General features: G+C 40.3%; 1 protein-coding gene across 1 annotated transcript; it reads right to left on the bottom strand.

Moving 5' to 3' along the window:
• Window positions 1-5556: 5556 nt before the first annotated feature.
• LOC131660079 (uncharacterized) lies at window positions 5557-7596 on the bottom strand. The gene has a single exon (XM_058929213.1). The coding sequence runs from the start codon at window positions 7594-7596 to the stop codon at window positions 5557-5559; it is 2040 nt and encodes a 679-aa protein (XP_058785196.1).
• Window positions 7597-21093: the final 13497 nt, after the last annotated feature.

Raw genomic sequence — 21093 nt, 5'->3', positions numbered from 1 at the left:
GCTGTTCTCCAGAAGTTTGTCCAGGGTTTTCCTCCTGTTGCTAAGGTGGATCGGTTCGGGGCGTCTGTGGTTGGTGAAGATGGGCAAATTATTCGAGAGCCAGGAGTGATCAGTATAAAGGAGCTGTTAGCTGAGGGCACTGATGAGGGGGCTTTTACCTATCTGGGTATTTGCCCTTTGCTTTTTATGCCATATTTGTTTCGTTTTTTATTGTTTTTCATAGCTTTTTGATAGTGATTTTCTTGATGGGCTGGCCTCTTATGCTTTTTTCTTTTTCTTTGCAGAGGCTATGGATCGGGCACGTCATGACCGAATGCTCAGGCAGGCGAGCAAGCTGAAGGGGATTGTAAAGAGGAGTGATGGTCCTCGTTTGGTGGTTGTGTAGAGATCCCCGGTTGCAGGTTCGGGTGCTTCTTCCTCCTCTGTTGGCGTCCCTGGTTCCTCTTCCAGGACTCCGGATCAAGGTGAATCCTTGAGGCCAATTACGGTGATTCCTTCCCCTCTCCGCCCAGAGCCTGATCCGGACGCCTTGGTCTGCCGTAAGCGCCAGAGAACCGAAGCCGTGGATTTTACTCAGGATGAGGCTGCTGACATTTTTACCCTTCCTTCGTGCTTTCTTCAGCCCAGATTCTTCGAGGGTGGTCCTTCCTTGACTATTCCGCGTGCTGAGTCTTTGCATATTGAGGGTTTGGATCCTTCTGTTCGTCAAAGGTTCCTTGTGCAGGATGCTTCGGCCGTGGTCCGTCTTTTGGAAATGACCACTCTCTATGCTCGCTCGGCGCCTTTGTCAGCGGAAGCAGCGAAGTTGCTTCAGGAGCAAGTCAAGATGAGTGCCTCTGCCTCGGAGGAGAAGGAACGATTGCTGAAGGAGCAGGGCGAGGAACTGGATGCGGTGAAGGCTCGGTTGAACCAAAAGGAGGCTGCTCTGATGGACGTGCAAGGTCAATACACCTTGCTCTCCAGGACTTTGTATGGAACAATGCTGTCTTCTTCAGTTAGGGAGGCCTCTCTTCGCCGTTCTCAGGCTCCTGCTGAGGATGAGTCGGAAAAGGAGAAGGCTCTTTTAACCAGGGTAGACTTGATTCAATACATCCGAGTCTTGGGGGGTGACTGTGTGGCGGCTGCCGAGGATACCTATAACTCCACTATGGCTCAACTTAAATTGAAGAATCCGGGGGCGGAGTTAGTGATCAAAGGTACCGGGCCTTACCACCGTGTGGAGGGCGACCAAATTGTTTCACCGGCCTTCGGGGAGGAGCCCGTGACCCGGGGAGTCAAGGATGTCCAAGTCGAGGAAGGTGTTTGAAGTTTTTGTGTCTAAGTGTGGGGCCTGCGTGCCTGTTATTTTGTAATGTTGTTTCTCTGGGGGGTATGCCCCCTGTTTTGATTCTGTATGTACAATTTACCAGCTCGGTCTATATGGCCGTAGTTGGGCACATTTTCGGGCTGTTTGCCCGCTTTTTTTTAAACGTACTTAGTTTTTAACGCTTTTGTGAGTTTCTTTGGGACTTGTGCGCGTGCGTTATGAGTTTTTTTTGGGAGATGCGTTATCGTTTTCCAATGTCTTTATTCATTAACGGTACATTCGTTTCCCAAGATTATTGTTCCCCTTCTTCCCTTATAAAATGAGGTCCCGTGGACCTCTTCTTTCTTCATTTCTTGCAGGAATGGGTGGAGCTACTGGGAAGAAAGTGTCTTCATCCTCGTGTTCTCGCGGGGTGAAGAAGGTGAACGAGAAGAAGAAGGCTTCGACTGGCTCTGCTTCTCGTTCTCGTGGCTCTTTGAGTTCAGATGCTCGTGCTCGAGAGACTGGTGTGAGAGTCGTGATTGACGCAGATGGTTCCGAGACTGAGTGGGATGAAGATTGGTATCAGTACGTTCACTCGGAAGAATTTGCCAATCGGGAGGAATGAAGTGTTTTCTTTTCAATTGTTTGTTTTTTAATTTCTCATGAATGATGAATAAAACACCGTTGCTGTTCCTTTATGTATTTATGTTGCATTTTATGAAGATTTGCTCGACTTATAACGTGTTGATCGCCCAGTGTATGGAACTGTGGTCGATTGCCGGGGACGTGTGCCTGGCATATAGTGAGTCTCGGATTTCGTTGTATTGAGCTCCGGGGCTCATGGCGTGAACGGTCCCTTCGCGAGTGGGGCGTTCTGCCGTCATGGTACGTGCTTACGACGGGGATGCTATGTATTTAGGGCCCCTCGAAGAACAAAGAGTCTGCTCGATTAAGAGAGTGGGCTCCCGTTGTTTTGTTTCAGTTAGAGGTGCTCGGCTCGTACCGGGCCGCACCTTATTAGCTGTAGTATTGTTTGAGTTTCTTAGCGTTCCAGGGTCGAGCGAGTTCTTCTCCTTGCAAGTTCTCCAGGTAGTATGCCCCATTTTCTGTCCTTGCTCGGACACGATAGGGGCCTTCCAAATTCGCGGCCAGTTTTCCTTCTCGGGAATCTTTGTGGTTTCTTTTTAGTACTAGGCTGTCTATTTTAAATTCCCGTTTAATGACCTTAGCGTCGTGTCTTAGGGCGATTTTTTGCTTAAGTGAAGCTTCGCGTAGAGCGGCCCTAGTGCGAATGTCTTCGACCAGGTTGAGCTCTTCCCTGATTGCCTCGGTGTTACCCTCTGACTCGAGTGGCTCTTCGATGCGTCTAGAGGGCACATGTATTTCGATGGGGATCACGGCCTCCGTTCCGTACGTCAGTTGGAAGGGGGTCTCCCCGGTATTGGAGTGTGGGGTGGTGCGATAAGCCCATAGGACGCTGTGCAGCTCTTCTACCCGTCCCCTTTTTATTTCGTCTAGTCTTCTTTTGAGGCCCCTCAAAATTACTCTGTTGGCGGCCTCTGCTTGCCCGTTCGTTTGTGAGTGCTCGACTGACGCGAAATGTTGCTTCGTACCTAATTTCGTGACGAATTCTTGGAAGCGTCCGTCTGTGAACTGGGTGCCGTTGTCGGTGATGATAGCTAATGGTACCCCGAACCGGGCGAGGATGTTTCTTTTGTAGAAGCGGAGTACTTTCAAGGATGTGATTTTGGCCAGTGGCTCGGCCTCGATCCACTTGGTAAAATAGTCGACCGCAACTATGAGATACTTGTTCTGATTGCTTCCGGTCACGAACGGACCGAGGAGATCCATCCCCACCATGCGAATGGCCAGGGAGACGATAAGGATTTGAGTTCTTTGGGGGGCGCGAGGTGCATGTCCCCGAAACGTTGGCATTTGTCGCATTTCTTAACATATTCTTTGGCGTCGTCCTGCATCGTCGGCCAATAGTAGCCTGCTCGGAGAGCCTTCCGAGCGAGTGATCTTCCTCCTAGATGTTGGGAATTGATTCCTTCGTGTATCTCTCGGAGTATGTGGGGGACTGTGCCCTCGTCTATACATTTAAGGAGAGGTATGGAAAATCCTCGCCGATAGAGGCGATTTTCGACTAAGACGTATGAGCAAGCTCGTCTTCGGATGGTGGAAGCCTCTTTCGGATCGGCGGGCAAGAGGTCACTTGTTAAGTAATTGTATACGGGGGTCATCCAGCAGGACGCGTCCCCAATTGCGCTTACGAGTGAGAGGGAAGATGAGGTCTCGGTACTGGGTTTTGGCAATATCTCCTGGATTACGGATCTGTTACCTCCCTTCTTTCTTGTGCTCGCCAGTTTTGATAGGACGTCTGCCCGTGCGTTGTGTTCCCTCGGGATATGTTTTACTTTGGCGCTCCTGAATCGGCCCAGCCTTTCTTTCACGAGGGTCAGGTATTCGGCGAGGGCTTCGCTTTTAACCTGATATTCGCCCGAGATGTGGGATGCGACTAGTTGAGAATCGGTGAATACCTCAATGTCTTCGGCTTCTAAGTCGTTTGCGAGGCGCAACCCGGCTAGCAGGGCCTCATATTCTGCTTGGTTGTTGGATATCGGGAATGATAGTGAAAGGGATACCTCTATGAGGGTTCCTTCTCCATTTTCAAGAATGATCCCCGCTCCGCTGCCGGTTGAGCTTGAAGCCCTGTCCACATATAAGGTCCACCTTCGGGCGTTGTTGTTTGTTGTTTTGGGGAATGCCATTTCGGCTACGAAGTCTGCCAAGACCTGTGCTTTAAGGGCCTTTCTTCCCTCGTATTTGATGTCGAACTCCGCAAGTTCCAACGACCACCGGAGCATTCTCCCGGCCATGTCAGGGCGTGCAAGCAATTGTTTTACGGGTTGCTCAGTTCGTACGACTATGGTATGTGATAGGAAATAGAGTCTGAGTCTTCGGGCTGCGGTTATTAACGCGAGTCCGACCTTTTCGATCTGTTGATATCTGATCTCGGGGCCCTGGAGTGCTTTGCTTGTGAAGTAAATGGGTTTCTGGCCCTCCGAGGTTTCTCGTATCAAGGCCGCGCTAACGGCCTCGGTGGCTACAGCGAGATAGATGTATAAGATTTCTCAATCTTCCAGTCCAGATAAAAATGGTGGGCTGGATAATGTCCGCTTGATATGGGAGAGGGCCCGTTCGCACTCTTCCGTCCATTCGAATGTGGTCTCTTTACGGAGGAGTTTGAATAGTGGTAGGGCATGTTGCGCGGCTTTGGCCACGAATCTGGATAGTGATGTGAGCATGCCGTTCAAGGTTTGGATTGACTTTTTTGAATTTGGAGTGGGCAAGTCTGAGAAGGCCCTGCACTTATCTGGGTTGGCTTCGATTCCTCTTTCTGTTAGGTAGAAGCCGAGGAATTTTCCTGCGCGGACGTCGAATGTGCATTTTTCCGGATTGAATCTCATTTCACACTTTCGGGCTTGCTCGAAAACCTTTTTAAGGTGAGCGGCGTGATCGGTTTCCCATTGGGATTTGACGATCATATCGTCCATATAGACTTCGAGCATATCACCTATCTCTGCTTGGAAGACTTTGTTCATCATGCACTGGTACGTCGCACCGGCGTTCTTCAGACCGAAGGGCATTACGTTGTAGTAATAGTTATCCGATTCGGTCATGAAGGCCGTATATTTCTTATCGGTTTTAGCCATGGGTATTTGATTATACCCGGAATATGCGTCCATGAATGAAAGTAATTTAAAACCAGCGGAATTATCGACTAGTTTATCCATGTTAGGGAGAGGATAAGCATCTTTTGGGCAAGCCCTATTAAGATCGGTGTAGTCAGTGCACATGCGTCATTTTCCATTTGATTTTTTAACAAGTACAACATTGGAGAGCCAAGTAGTGTACTTGGCCTCAGATATAAACTTGGCCTCTAGGAGGTCTTTTACAGCTAGTTCGGCCGCAGCCGTTTTTTCCGGTGACTGTTTTCTTCTCCTCTGAGCGAAGGCCTTGCAGGTCGGGTCGATGGTCAGGTGATGGCAAGCCACTTCTGGGTCAAGTCCAGTAATTTCTGCAGCGCTCCAGGCGAATAGGTCGGCGTTCTCACGGAGGCAAGCTTTGAGTTGCCTTTTGGCCAGGTCTGGCAGGTCTGATCCGATCTTGACTCCCCTGGTTGGATCTTCTCCGAGGGCTACGAGCTCAAAGTCTCTGTCCGGAATTGGCCGGAGGATCCCTTCTGATGTGCTTGAGTTGATGCTCTACTCGGGTTCTCCCAAAAAACGACTGTTGATGCGGGGCATAGATTTGTTGGTTTCTGAAGTAGCGCTGGTTGCTGTCTTCTCTTGGGCCGGTATCTTTATCGCGCTCAGGCCCTTGGCGGAGGCTTCAAAACACCTCCTGGCTGCTTCGATGTCGTCGTTGAGTGTTGCTACTTGTCCTTTGGTCGTATAGTATTTGAGCTTGAGGTGTACGGTTGAGGGAACCGCGATTAGTTCAGCCAGAGTGGGGCATCCGAGGATGCACTGGTATATTAATGGGCAGTCGATGACTAGAAATTGGACTTTCACTGCCCTGGTGGTCTCTGCCGACCCGATCGAAACTATGAGTTCCACGAATCCCCACGGCTTGGTTACTGTGCCATTGAATCCTTGTAAGTCCGATCCTACATATGGTGTAAGGTGACTGTCGTTCAGCTGCAATGTTTTGAACAATTGGGAGTACATGATGTCCACTGAACTTCCCTGGTCGACCAATATGCGTCGCACGTCAAAATTGGCCATCCGGGCTCGGATGAGGAGAGGGATGGTCGCGTTAGGTGCTCCTCCAGGCAACTCTTCTTTATAGAAAGATATTGAGGAGGGACTGCCTTTGGCGTGGTCGAAGGTCGAGGCTACGTTCGCGCTGGCCAAGATTAGCTCGTCGAACTTGCGTTTCACGGATTCGACGGTCAGTTTGCTGAAACCTTCGCCTGATATAACCATTGCGGACGGGAAACTTTCCCATGTGCTATGGGAGGAATAGGTGGTTGCTGCGTTGGCCCAGTCATGGAGGTAAAAATCTTCCGGCCTGGTAACGCTCATGGCCACTTGCATGGTGGGCGTATCTTCCGCCGGCTTTTCCTCGGTGACTGGTTTAGCTTCTCTAGTGGCCTCCTGCTTCTTCGCATACTGTTTCAGATGTCCCTCCCTGATTAATATCTCTATGGCATCCTTAAGATGGATGCAATCTTCGGTGTTGTGCCCGTGGCCTTTGTGGAATCTGCAGAATTTCAATTTATCAACGTTTGGTCGGGCGGGCATGCTCTTAGGGAATCGGACCTTTCCCGTCTGAAACTCGGCGTTTGCGCATTCGTTCAATATGCGCTCCCTTGAGGCGTTCAGCGGGGTGTACTCTCGGAATTTCCCCGCAGGAGATTTGTAGTCCTTGGGGTCCCGAGTTTTATCATCTTTCTTTTTGTCAGTTCCCCGGCGAGACTCATCTTGGCGCGTAGTTTTACTGCTCTCTTCGTGCCTGGAATTGCGGACGGCGTGGGCGGCTTCTTTCTCCTCATATTGAATGTAGGCTTGGGCTTTGAGGAAGAATTCGTCAAGAGTGGCTGGAGTTTCAATTCCGCCGGCTTTAGCAAATTCCGAGCGTGGTCGGAGGCCGCGCTCGAGCAAGAATTTCTTCATATGGGTAGTGGTGGATACTTGTACGGCTTCCTTATTGAATCTTTCTATGTACGCCCGTAGAGACTCGTCCTTTCCTTGGATAATGGCTTCCAAGAAGGCTTCTGACTTGGGGTGCCTTCGGGAGGCCGTGAAATGTCTGGAAAAAAGTTTTCCGAGCACCCTCCATGATGTGATGGACTCGTCGGGCAAACTTGTATACCAAGTCATGGCTCCTTTTCGCAAGGTGGTCGGGAACAAACGGCATTTAATGGTGCCGGGCACTCCTCTGTAGTCGAGAAGGGCGTCGATGTTCTCAATATGTTCGTCCGGATCGGTGGTCCCGTCGTAGGTCCCTAGCGGAGGGGGTTTTTCGAGACCGGTTGGCAGGGGAACCTCTAAGATTGACTGGGATAGAGGACCATGGCGCTCCTCTTCGTCGTCGCTGGCGGATGGAGAAAAAGATCTGCTCTGGCTACGCCTGCGTCGCCTCCGGTTGTCGTCGTGCTTGGCCGGAGGTGATCTAGATTTCCTTCTTGGCCGAGGGGACTGTGAACGGTGTCGGGGACGCTGCTCGCTCGACCCTTTCTTGGAAGATGGATTCACCTTCTCCCTGGGAGAAGGGGAACGTGGGCGTTTCTTGGTGATCATTTCATGTCGAGAACGAGTTTTGTGATCTGGGGGAGTTCTTGAGCGGCGCTTCTGTTCGAGGGCATCGATCCGGTTACTTTGCTGTTGCAAGAGCGCATTGGTCTGGGCAAGAGCAGCTAGGACAGCGTTTATGCCCTGGTCTTGAGGAGGCTATCCTTTGGAGAGGAAGGGGTTGCCCAAACTTTCTTCGTGGTTGTCCTTCCCGCTGGTATCTTCGAAACGATGAGATTGATCATCTTGAAGATCCTTAGGGGACGGGGACGCTGTGACACCGTCTCGAGGAACGGTGTTTCTTGAAGGAGGGACGATGGAGATGTTGTTCTTCTTGAGTATTGCAGCGTCTAAGGAAGAGGAATCTTCGTTATTGCCGGCCATGAGTAATGGTTTGATTAAAGCTTTGGTTCCTGGGTTCTTGCGGGAGGCAAGAACGAATCAAGAAAGTGCAAGAAGAGGAACGGGGGAGCTATGGTTCCCACAGACGGCGCCACTGATCTTACCGAGCAGATCAGATGACCGGCAACAGTGAAGGCTTGAAGTTCAGGATGACAGATATGGAGAAAAAGGTGTTGTACCTGCAAGGCACTCCGATGCCAAAGTAAGTATGTATTCCACAAGTTACAACAAAGTAATGGGGTTTTAGTGGTAAGAAAAAGTTTACCTTCCCCTCTGTATGTAGAGGGCTTTTTATAAGATGTTTTGGAACGGATTGGACGCCTCCTTTTAGGGCGGATATTTAGGAGACGCGTGGATTGGTTGTTTACCGAGCACGAGGGGTCCTCGTGGTCGGTTACTTGGCACGTTTGCCCAGTCTGGTCGGATGGAAACCACCACATGCGTTCTGAAACGTATTGGACCGAAGGCGGGAATGGCCCAATTGACTGGATTGGGCCGGTCCAGAACACACACACACACACACACACACACACACACACACACACACACACACACACACACACACACACACACACACATATATATATATATATATATATATATATATATATATATATATATATATATATATAGGGGACGACTCAAGTGAGAACACTTGGTTATTATGAGAAATGAGAACAATGAATCACGACCATTAAATTTGATTTTAATGGACTGGATTGGTTTCTCTTTCTAAGATCAGTCCACTAAATATTAAGAATCTTAGAAAGAGAAATCAATCTAGTCCATTAAAATCAAATTTAATGGTCGTGATTCATTGTTCTCATTTCTCATAATAACCAAGTGTTCTCACTTGAGTCGTCCCCTATATATATATATATATATATATATATATATATATATATATATATATATATATATATATATATATATATATATATATATATATATATATATATATATATATATATATATATATATATATATATATATATATATATATATATATATATATATATATGGAGCATATCAAATGAGAGCATTTTATAATGAGAGATGAGAGGAATAAATATCAACCATTAGATTCATCAAGAGAGAAAATGTTAATACATTAATGTGGCTATTAATGTATTAGTGATGAATAAATAAAGATTATTAAAAGTGTATTAGTGAAATAGAAAGAAGGATATTTTTTTATAAAATAATTATATTATGTAATAATGTGAAAGTTAAATGCATTATATATTCAATATATTTAAATAAAAAATTATATTTAATATATTATCTATATCAATTTATATTTATTAAATTTCGGGCTTCATAAAATTTTAAATATATATTATAATAGTTAAATCTATATAAAATTTATTGAATAAAACAACAAATATTAAAAAATATGTTAATGTTTGTGTTTTTCTCTATAATTATAAAACTTTTAAATATCTCGTTAACATATTAAATGATTTTTAATTAATGTTAAATTTTATAGACATGATTTATATCATAAAGGCGAATAATAATAAACAGTTATCAAATGAGTTATGTTACTAAATTTGAGATATTTGTGTCATTTGATCATATTATATATATATATATATATATATATATATATATATATTAATAAATTATTTTTTATTTGTTTTAAAATGCTAAATTAGTTGATCAATCAATAAAGATTATTAAAAGTGTATTTGTGAAATAGAAAGAAGGGTATTTTTGATAAAATAATTATATTATTTAATAATGTGAAAGTTGAATGCATTATATATTCAATACATTTAAATAAAAAATTATATTTAATATATTTATCTATATAAATTATTTTTTATTTATTATTAAATTTTCGGCTTCATAAATTTTTAAATACATATCATAATAGTTAAATCTATATAAAATGTATAGAATAAAATAACAAACATTAAATAATATGTTAATGTTAGTGTTTTTCTCTCAAATTATAAATATTTTTATTCCTTGTTTTTTTTGACCAAATTGTTTTGATATCTGTTGTTAGGGGTGTTCATGGGTGCGAGTCGACCCACGAACCCGCTAACCCAAACTAAACCAATTTATAAATTGCTCGAACCTATTTATTTACGGGTATACTCAATCCAATCCACAACAACTCATATAGTTTTGGTTCGGATATTGGATTTGAGTTTTGCAACCCGTGAACCCGTTGACTCAACTCATTGATGTGACATTAGTAATTTTTTATTTATTATTATTATTTTAAATAGAAATATAAAATTATTATCTCGGTACTAACCATAATTTTTCCAAAAATACTTTATTCTTCACTAATAATACTACTATATCAATGAGTTTACGTCGTAATTCTAAGACTAAATGTTGTTTCTTATTTTCTTTTGTATCATTTTCAACTTACGTTATTAAAATAATGTGTCTTGTGGAATTTTATACTATTATCCAGTTTTATGTCATGTTGATGAATATTATTAAATATAATTATTTGATGTGCTTCATCCATTTTGTGTGTTAGAAATGAGTATAAGTGTACTGTTATAATATTTTTAAATTAAAAAAACAATTTTTTTTTAATTTGAATCACAACTCACGAATTTAAACCAACCCAACTCATAAATGAACGGATCGGTTCATGTCAGTTTTGATAATGATATTGTGGGTTGGACGACGAACTCAATTCATTAAAATTTAAATGGGTTTGAAATTACGGGTTGGATAACGGATTAGGCCAAACCCAGTTCAACCCAACTCATCTAGATTCCTATCTGTTGTACTTCTTTTAGTCTTCTCTTATTTTATCTTATGTATTTTGATCTTTGTGCCTATTATTATTATATTTAATATATTTGCTTTTCAATAAATAAATAAATTATAAACTTCATTTATAAACAAATTATCTTTAAATATTAAATTTATTATGGCATTTTTTCTTTCTAAACAAACTTTATTAATATAACTAATTTATCTTTAAAATTAAAAAATCAAGATTAAACACAATAATATGAAAGAATATTTCAAAAAAAATCTACACAATAAATACGTTATATTCAGTTTCTTATATGTGAACAAAGCTATAATCATTTATGATTAAATACTAATCCCAATTGATATTTCATCAGTCTATTTAGGAGCATTTATTTATTTATTGATGTTGATTGAAAATGTAATAAATCATCATATGCAATGTGTCCCAGCTGTTTTTATACTAAAAAACAATGTGTCCCACCTTTAATAAACACCCTTGCACCCTTTTTATTAGCCATGCATAAATGATTGCGACGGTTTTCCTTTTTCTTCAACTTTTTTTGGGAAAAGACTCGTAGAGATTATAAAGTGAGGATAAGATCTTTTTGTTTCTTGCTATACATTTATAGAAAACAATGACATTAAAATAATAAGAATAATAATGTAAGATTAGTAGTAATATTGCATTCATACCTAAGGACTTTGTGGAATGAATTATGAAGTATATAATTATCCAAGGATGAGGTTAAAGAATGGCAACTTAAGTGTTCATAAAAGTCTACTATTTTTGAACATGAAGTAGCTGGTTCGAGGATCCACACATAGCAATCCCAATCAATTTAGTTAGTTTGAGGATCCACATAGCAATTTCCTATCAATTTAGCTGGAATGAGACTTCACAACCTCCTCAATGTCACTCTCTAATTCATGAATCATAGCTCCTTCCACACATGTAACAAGATTGAAGAACTCTAGAAAATGGAATCCCAAACATCACACCCCTAGGAATCAATAGTCATATCTAGCAATCTTTGCCACCTTTAATTAATTTTAAGAAAATGATTCATGGACACCTTTTCTGCACATACGCGTGATATCTAGTTAATTATACAAAAAAAATGTTTAATTCGATTGAGTAGATGGTTATTAATGGGTTAGAAATTCGGAAGTTGACAAATTTGAAGTTGATTATCGTCGAAGTCAGTCCATCTCCATCTTCTCAGCATAAAAGAATTTAAGTTGATGATGTGCTCAATAGATTTTCAGTTAAATTTTTCTACTGTTGTATTCAAGCAAACTATCAACCTATGAATATTCCCCAACATATGGCAGTGGCCTTTTAGGTTGTGTGGCATTCTAATTGTTCTAGACTAGCCCAATTGCCATAAATTGGCTCAATCCACTTACTAGTATGAAGAGGCCCAGTAAGTGTTAGACCATGCCTTGGAGCAAGGAAGGGACGAGCATCCCCTTCGACCCATCAGTACTCATCAACATGTCTCCCACAACATAGAACTATCCGAGCACGCTGGACCTCCGTCCTCGCCAACGGCTATCTCCCTTTGCTCGGTTAATCACGACTTTTTCCATTGTTTCCTACATTTTGGGCCCGGAAATCACACCCAATCCCACACAAATAGGAAAATATAGTTCACCTCAAAAAGAACATTATAAATAACTCTCTACTCCTAGAGGGCAAGGTAATCCAAACTTTGCCCAAAGAATTTTATACTTTCTGTTGTACCTTTGTTCTCTCTCTTACTTTGACATCGGGGTATCTTGCAGGTACAACCCCTTTTTTCTCTCAATCACCACCGAAGATCAAGCCGTTCGTTGTTGACCACATGTTCTGCTCTTCACAACACTAATGTGTCATCGAAAATAATTGTTTTTGCATGGCGAGTTTTGTAAGAGAGATTGCCAACAAGAGAAGCCCTAAAAAGAAGAGAAATCATCGATGATCCTCAAACTCTTTCATGTGTGATTTACTTCTCATGTCCATAATCATCCTTTCATGCTTTGATCTTTTGCCTCAAAAACAATTTAGTCTAGAATAAAGAACTTATTTATTTCAGTTTTGTTTAAATGATTTTATAGTGTTATATATTTTTGTTTTAAAAAAATCTATGAATAATAAATTTAAATAAAATTTGATTTAAATAGTTATTCTTAATATTATTTAAAGTATTTCATTCTTTTGTTATAACTTTTTTTTGATATCAAAATTTTAAAAAATCACTTATATTTGAAACTATTCACTATGCCAAATTTGTCTTTTAGTAGCACCCCTACGAAAGCGCTTTTATGAAAAAGCGCTGGCATAGGTTTCGCTAAAAACAAAATTAAAAAACACGCTAAAAAAGCGCTCTTATAGGGGGGTTACGAAAGCGCTTTCTAAAAGCGCTGGTATAGAGGGGGTTACGAAAGCGCTTTTCAAAAGCGCTCTTATAGGGGGTTATGAAAGCGCTTTCAGAAGCGCTGCTATAGGGGGTGGGGTACAAGAGCGCTTTTGCCCCAAAAAGCGCTGGTAAAGGCCTGGCTACGAAGGCGCTTTTCAGAAGCGCTGTCATAGCCTTTTAAAATTAAAATTTTTAAAAACAAAATTATACTAACGCACGTTTCCTAATAATCCCTAATTCCTCTTTCTCTGCCCAGGAAACCCAGAAAACCCAGAAAATCAACGAATCCACGAATTCAACCTCATTCAGAAACTGATTATCCACCCTCTTTCTCTGCCCAGGAAACCCAGAAAACTCAGAAAATCAACGAATCCACGAATTCCTCTTTCTCTTCCCAGAAACCTCACGCAAAGAGGAAGCCGAGAGAAGACGAAGGAGATATTGAAGCTGAAGCACCGTGCCACCGTCTTCTTCCCGCCCTCCCCTCGCCGTTTCGAACCGCAGCACCGCGCCGCCGTCTTCTTTCACGGTGCCTGCCCTTTTCTTTGATCTTTGTATTTGTTATTTTCCATCTTTACAATTTTCTCTCTTTCTGCAAAATCAATCTTTGATTCTTAAAGCTAAAATGATCAATTTAGGGACAAGTTAAGTTGTATATCTGAACCTTGTATTTGTGATTTTTGACACAAAATTCTAGCATATAAACTTACATGCTGCTGTGTTGGAATTTTGATATGGATATATTTGCTGGATATTGAGTTCTATGGTGCTTACTTACACTCGTGTCGAAGTTTTTGATGCCAAACATGCTAATATTGTGTTGTGTCGGGGTCTCAAGGTGTCGAGCTCAATTTAACATTCATTTGCTTGCTACTTTGTGTGTGAGTTTGACATGTTGACATGCTTCCGGATTTTTGTTGTTATTAATGTGTCGGTGTTGTGTTCACGACGAGATTTGACATAGCTTTGAGGGGAAGAAGACCATTTTCATTTCGAATATTAATGTGTCGGTGTTGTGTAACTATTATTGTAGTGAGTTTGGTTGTGTTTTCACTCTCGTTTGTTTAACTCTGTGGAATAACTTAAAAGAAGTGAAAACAAACAACTTATAGCTTATATGAGAACAATTTGACTTTATTTAATCTTTTGATATGGAAATAGCTTATTCATAAACACTTGTATGATTAACACTTGATTAAGCTGTTGGATAACAAATAGTGTCTATTTGCATTTTGTATCTACTCTTAGTCCTTTGAGATTTGTTTGATGATTAAGTTTTCTTTGGTGTCTGGAATTCATTTTATGACTTAGAATTGATTTCAAAATGTTTATGGGATGAATCTGTTAGTTTAATCTATTGTGATTTTTTTTCATTGTCTTCATTTAAGTTATGGGAATAGTCCAATGGTGAAATTGTGATTCTAGTTTTTAGTTATTATTGTATATAACTGAAATGTTGTGCGTCGTCAATCTAAATCAAAGAACTTCTTGGTGCTTATTACATTTTATTTGAACATTAAGAACTTAAAGTGTTGTTGTATTATTACTCTGTGATCTGTTATCTGCACTCAATAAGTTTATGGATTGAGTAGTAATAAGTTAGTAGTATACTGTTAAACTAAAATGCCAATGGCATTAGAAAATATCAGCTTGTTATGTTATTCAAATGCTATAGCATTGATCTGAAAAGTTTATTTTATGGACAAAACCTGTGCCTGAGTCTTTAACCAAATGAATATCAGCTTGTAAATTCGGGTGTTTGTAGTTACTAGCTAATTGATAATTGATTTCATATCATATTAAATAATTGAGTTCTAGATTGGGGTTTTTTTTTGATATTGTGTTAGTAGTGGTGTATTTAACTGCATCGTGTGTGTTTAATTTTACAGTTACTTTGAAGGCTCTGGTTTCTACTTGTACAACACTGATTCAAACCTACCCGTCTCCCACATCAAGTCCAACTCAGGTTACTAGCCCTTTCTTCTTGCTTATAGTTTGTTGTTTTCTGCTTATAGTTTATTGTTTATGGTTCTATTTAATTTCAATTTAGTGTCTCTCAACCAGTTTTTTGGTTTGTGGACTTATATTACCTTGAAATAAGGTAATGTCTTCTTTAAGAAATCGGGGGTAGGCTGAAATAAGGTACTGTCTTCTTTTAGAGACTCAAACAATCGAGATAACTGTAACTTCCTATCTTTAGCTAACTACCAACTTAACCAATATGAAAGCTATAGGATCTCATTAGGTATTGCTTAAGTGTTGCTTACTCACAGTAGTTACATTATATTTCAAGACTTGAGTGGTTTGACAAGATTTATTTCTATTATTCACACTTTATAGGATCTCATTAGGTATTCTGATCAAGACATAATGATGATAGCTATTTCTTATCTTGACAGAATTCCTTAGTACCTGATAGAGAAACCAAGAAGCAAAAGCATTTGTTTAGCTTAATTAAGACATGGATAAAACATGGATGAATTCAAACTGATTGTCGAAAGAGTACGAGAAAGGGGTATGGGAATTCGTTAAGTTTGCGGTTGCGCACTCTGAAGACCCGATTCGAATGCCGTGTCCTTGCTTGGGTTACTGTTATGGGGGTAAGGTTGACGGGAATAAGTTGGCATCGCATTTACTACGGTTTGGAATTGATAGAAGTTATACATGTTGGACAATGCATGGTGAGAAAAGTAACGGGAATGTTGAGTCGAGGTGTAATACGAAGTATGCTTCAAACGACGATTGCACAGACACATATGATTATGATCGAGTCGAAGAGATTGCAGAAGCGCTTGAAGAAGATCTTGAGGATTGTCCCAAAATGTTCGAGAGGTTGGTAAGCGATGCAGAGAAACCGTTGTATGAGGGTTGTACAAAATTCACAAGATTGTCTGCGGTGTTAAAGTTGTACAACTTAAAGGCGGACAATGGATGGTCGGATAAAAGTTTCACAGAGTTATTAGCCATTATGAAAGATATGCTACCAAATGATAATGTTCTTCCCAATCGAACGTATGAGGCCAAAAAGATGTTGTCCTCTATTGGCATGAGCTATGATAAGATACATGCATGTCCAAACGATTGCGTTTTGTTTCGAAACGAGTATGCAGCGTTGAATGATTTTCCTAAATGCGGTGCCCCTCGATATAAGAAAAAGTTGTCTCCGACCAAAGTCTTATGGTATTTTCCTATAATTCCGAGATTTAGACGCATGTATCATAGTGAAACCGATTCAAGACACTTGACTTGGCATGCAGATGAAAGAATTATTGATGGAAAGTTGCGACATCCGGCAGACTCACCACAATGGATGAAAGTTGATACTGATTATCCTGAATTTGGAAAAGAAGCAAAAAACCTTCGCTTGTCATTGTCTACTGATGGAATGAACCCGCATGGTATTCAAAGTATCTCGCATAGCACATGGTCTGTGATTCTTATGATTTATAATCTACCTCCGTGGCTATGTATGAAGCGTAAGTACATGATGTTATCTATGCTAATTTCTGGGCCTAAACAACCAGGGAATGACATAGAAGTATACTTAGCACCCTTAATCGAAGATTTAAAGTTTTTGTGGGAGAACGGTGTGGAGGTTTACGATGGGTGTAGGAAAGAAAGTTTCAACTTGAGGGCGATGTTGTTTGGAACAATTAATGATTTTCCAGCATACGGAAATCTATCCGGGTACAACAATAAAGGTCAAAAGGCGTGTCCTGTTTGTGAAGATGAAACCGATACGACACGATTGGAGCTTTGTCAGAAGAATGTCTTTCTCGGCCATCGTAGATTCTTAAATTCTAATCATCACTACCGTGGGTGGAGAAAAGCATTCAATGGAAAGGCCGAACATCGTACAGCCCCGCCTTTTTTGTTAGGTGATCAAATTTTTGAAAAGGTGAAAGATGTGAGCACTCAGTTTGGCAAGCCTTTTGCACATTCACTTGTCAAGGGTGGGTGGAAGAAGAAGTCAATTTTTTTTGAACTTCCATATTGGAAGTCGTTGTACCTAAGACATTTCCTGGATGTTATGCATATTGAAAAAAATGTATTTGACAGCGTCATAGGTACGTTACTCAATATACAAGGAAAGTCTAAGGATGGCCTTAACATAAGGAAGGACATGGTAAACATGGGAATGAGAACTGAATTGGGACCCGTGACGAAAGGAAGACGAACATATCTGCCACCTGCTGTTTACACTCTATCTAGAAAGGAGAAGAAAACATTGTGTAAGTTCCTCAGTGAAGTTAAAGTTCCAGAAGGCTACTCTTCAGATATTAGAAGACTTGTGTCCATGAAAGACCTCAAGTTAAAGAGTTTGAAGACGCATGATTGCCATGTTATAATGGAACATTTTTTACCAATAGGTATACGTTCTATTCTGCCAGAAAAAAGTAAGAAGCGCAATAACTAAGCTGTGTTTCTTCTTCAGGTCAATTTGCAGTAAGGTGGTCGATCCCGCGATCTTACCAACATTGCAAAAAGAGATAGTTGTTACTTTATGTGATCTTGAAATGTATTTTCCTCCCTCGTTTTTTGACATAATGGTTCATCTAGTCATTCATCTTGTGAAAGAGACACAATTGTGACAGTATCAATGGTCGAACGGGATCAAGCGCACTTGTATGTTCTGCACAATGAGATTGAGGTTGAGCCGTATGTTGAAATGCACAAGGTTGTTCTCCGAGATTTAAATCCGAATAGAAATGAGAATTGGATAGTACGAGAGCACAATCGAAGTTTCATACCGTGGTTTAGGGAACATATTTATTCAAAGTATCGTTCAGATCCTGCTTCAGTAACAGAAAGGTTGATATGTTTAGCCTATGGTCCAAGTATAATTGTGTTTTCTTATAGCGCATACGCAATTAATGGGTACACATTTTATACCAAAGAACAGGATGATAAAAGTACTATGCAAAATAGTGGTGTTACCTTGGTAGCTGAAGCAATGCACATATCAAGTGCGAATGACTTAAATCCAAAATTTACAAGATTGTCATATTTTGGGGTTATCGAGCGCATTTTGGTGTTTGATTATGCAAAGTTTCAAATTCCTGTATTTGGTTGCAAGTGGGTTGAAAATAATAGTGGCATACGAATGGATAAGTCGGGATTTTTGCAAGTGGATCTCAACAGGGTGGGGTACAAAGATGAGCCTTTCATTCTAGCCTCTCAAGCTAAACAAGTGTTCTATGTCAATGATCTGACAAGTACGAAATGGTCTATAGTGCTTTTATCAAATAAAATAGTTGATGAAAACATTGGAGATCAAGGTGATATTGGTGTTGGCATTGAATCTTGTACAAGAAACGATAAAGATGAGAATGAATCTTGTACTAGAAATGATCATAATGAGGGTATTTGGATCAATCCAACAGTCCGCGTTGTTAAGAGACGCGTAGCACACAATCCTACCAAGAAAAGAAAGAGACGTTAGTGAAAAAGGTAATAGTATACATATTCCGACTAATGTGCGTTATTCAATTTGTATCGATTGTTATATATTCAATTTGTATAGTTTTTTCAATTTGTATTCCGATTGTTACAATACTTATTCAATTTTGGTGCATATTTTCGTTTTGTACATAACTTTTGAACCATGTATCCGTTTGTCGACTTCTTTACATGTAACTATACTATTTTGACAATTCCGGAGCTGCTCATTCACTTATCTTTACATTTCGGGACTGTTTTTTTTATCGGTTTTGGTTCTGCCCGTGATCAAAATTCGGGCTTAGGGTCTGAATTTCGGAAAACCGACTTCATTTTTGAGTCCGTGAGGACGTTTTACCATAGCCATGTAAATTTCGTTCAATTCCGACAACTTTCTTTTTTTGACGCTTATTCTGATTTCACCGATTTCGATTCCGATTAACTTGTACATGCATGGTTTGACTTCCATTTGACTTGTATAGATTGTTAGCTTATTAATAGTGTACTAATGTGCTTTAGTTTTTTTGATACGGGTTCAATGGCTAGTAATCAAGAAAACCCACAAGAGAACCCACAAGAAAACCCACAAGATATGCCACAAGAAAACTCACAAGATATAGATGCTCCGGATACATCATCAAAAGAAGTTGCACGAGGTGTGTCCCTTATGAAGGGAATCATTCGACATAGAGACCAAGGATTGATATATAATTTGGAATGGAATTCTGATAACCAACCAATTGGTCCTAATTCTGCAAAGTTGACAAGCTACATTGGTACACTTGTTCGTTTGCATATTCCAATCTCCGTGGCTAAATGGAATCTGAAAAGCAAAGAGTTGGACGAGAAAAAAGACATGATTTGGGACGAGCTTAAGGTATCATATATGGTTGTTGTTATTATCTTGACGATAATTTGATTAAATTACTTATACTAACACACTCTATGCGTATGTTTGTTTGCAGAGGTCTTTTACCATACCAGATGAGCGTAAACGCTTCATTCTTAGTTTGGCCGGAAAAAGATATAGAGGGTGGAAAGCTTATCTAACAAACAACTATCTTAAGGATAAAGAAGGAAACTTTCTTGAAGAGGCCCCGGGACGTCCAAAAAAGTATGAGATGTTCATTAATGATAATGATTGGGCTAAGTTTATAGAGCAAAGAGATGAATCTTTTTGGAAAAGGAGTGCCACAAATAGTGCGAGAGCATCAAAAGCCGCGTACCCATACAAAAAAGGGCGTCTGGGATATGCACGCTTAGAGGAAAAAATTGTAAGTAAATAGAAATGTGTTTTAATTAACTGTCTAAATGTGTTTTATTTGACGATTTTATCATTTGTGTCAATGCATAGTTAGAGGAGACGAAAAGTGAGGAAACCTCACTTCCAGTACATGTATTGTTGAAGGAAGCTCGTGTGGGCAAGAATCAAGCTGTCGATCCCAATGTTCAAAGAGTTTATGCTGAATGTGTAAGTATAACACTGTGTCTTTAATTAAATCAAATGTTTTTAATATATAAATGATTTTTTATCTCCACTAATAATTATTGAAATGTAAATGAATTACAGGAGACCTTGTCGCAATCTGTATCCACCGGTGAGGACCAGGATGATAGGAGCGTACTTAGTAGAGCACTAGATGCTCCTGAGTATCCCGGTCGGGTGAGGGGTAAAGGTCATGGTGTGACTCCAACCTCTTTTTACAAGCATCCTAGGAGAAGATCAAATCCTACCAATGAAGAAATGTTGCAAAAATTGCAGGAATTGCAAGCACAAGTCTCTGAATTGCAAAGAGATAAAGATATGTATATGAGAGAAAAGTGCAACACTTCATCGGTGAAAGAAACTAGTGATAAGGCTAGTATCAACTGTCAAAGGAAATTTCCCGAGGTAATTATAAATTTTTTTCCTTACAAATTGTTCTATTTTATTAATGATAATGACTTTATATTTACTATTGGTTTAGGGCATTTCATCTTGCCAACTATACTTATCGTCACCGAATTATCGCCTAGTTGGCAAGGGAAAAGTGCACAACACTTTGGGAGATTTACTTCACCATAGACCGCTCCCGGATGGACACCTGAAAGTATCGGTGGATGTTGTATTAGATCATGATGCGATGCTACCGGTACCTGACATGGTCTCAGAGATGACATTGCGGCAAGATGCAATAGGATCATTTGTTGCATGGCCCTCGGAGCTCATTACCATTAGTGATGAGGTATATTGAAAACGATTATGAATCATTTAGTTTTCAAATGTCAATTCTGCACCGTTTATTAATTATTTTTTACATTTTAATTTTAGACTGCTCCTACAAAACTCGCAATTAAGGGTAAAGGGATTTTACAGGAGGAGGAGTCTGTTGCATCACTAAAAGAGGTACATTTAAAGTGTTAATATATAATCTGAATCTAAAACTGCATGATTTTATATTTTACCTAACTTATATGATTTTTAGGCATCTGCTCGGGGTCATAACAAGTGACGCAGCCAGTTCGTAGCGTACCACCCACTGGTCCTCCGAAG

Source organism: Vicia villosa, linkage group LG1, assembly GCF_029867415.1.
Source record: "Vicia villosa cultivar HV-30 ecotype Madison, WI linkage group LG1, Vvil1.0, whole genome shotgun sequence".
NCBI classification, from domain to species: Eukaryota; Viridiplantae; Streptophyta; class Magnoliopsida; order Fabales; family Fabaceae; genus Vicia; species Vicia villosa.
This window is presented reverse-complemented; position numbering and strand designations above follow the sequence as displayed.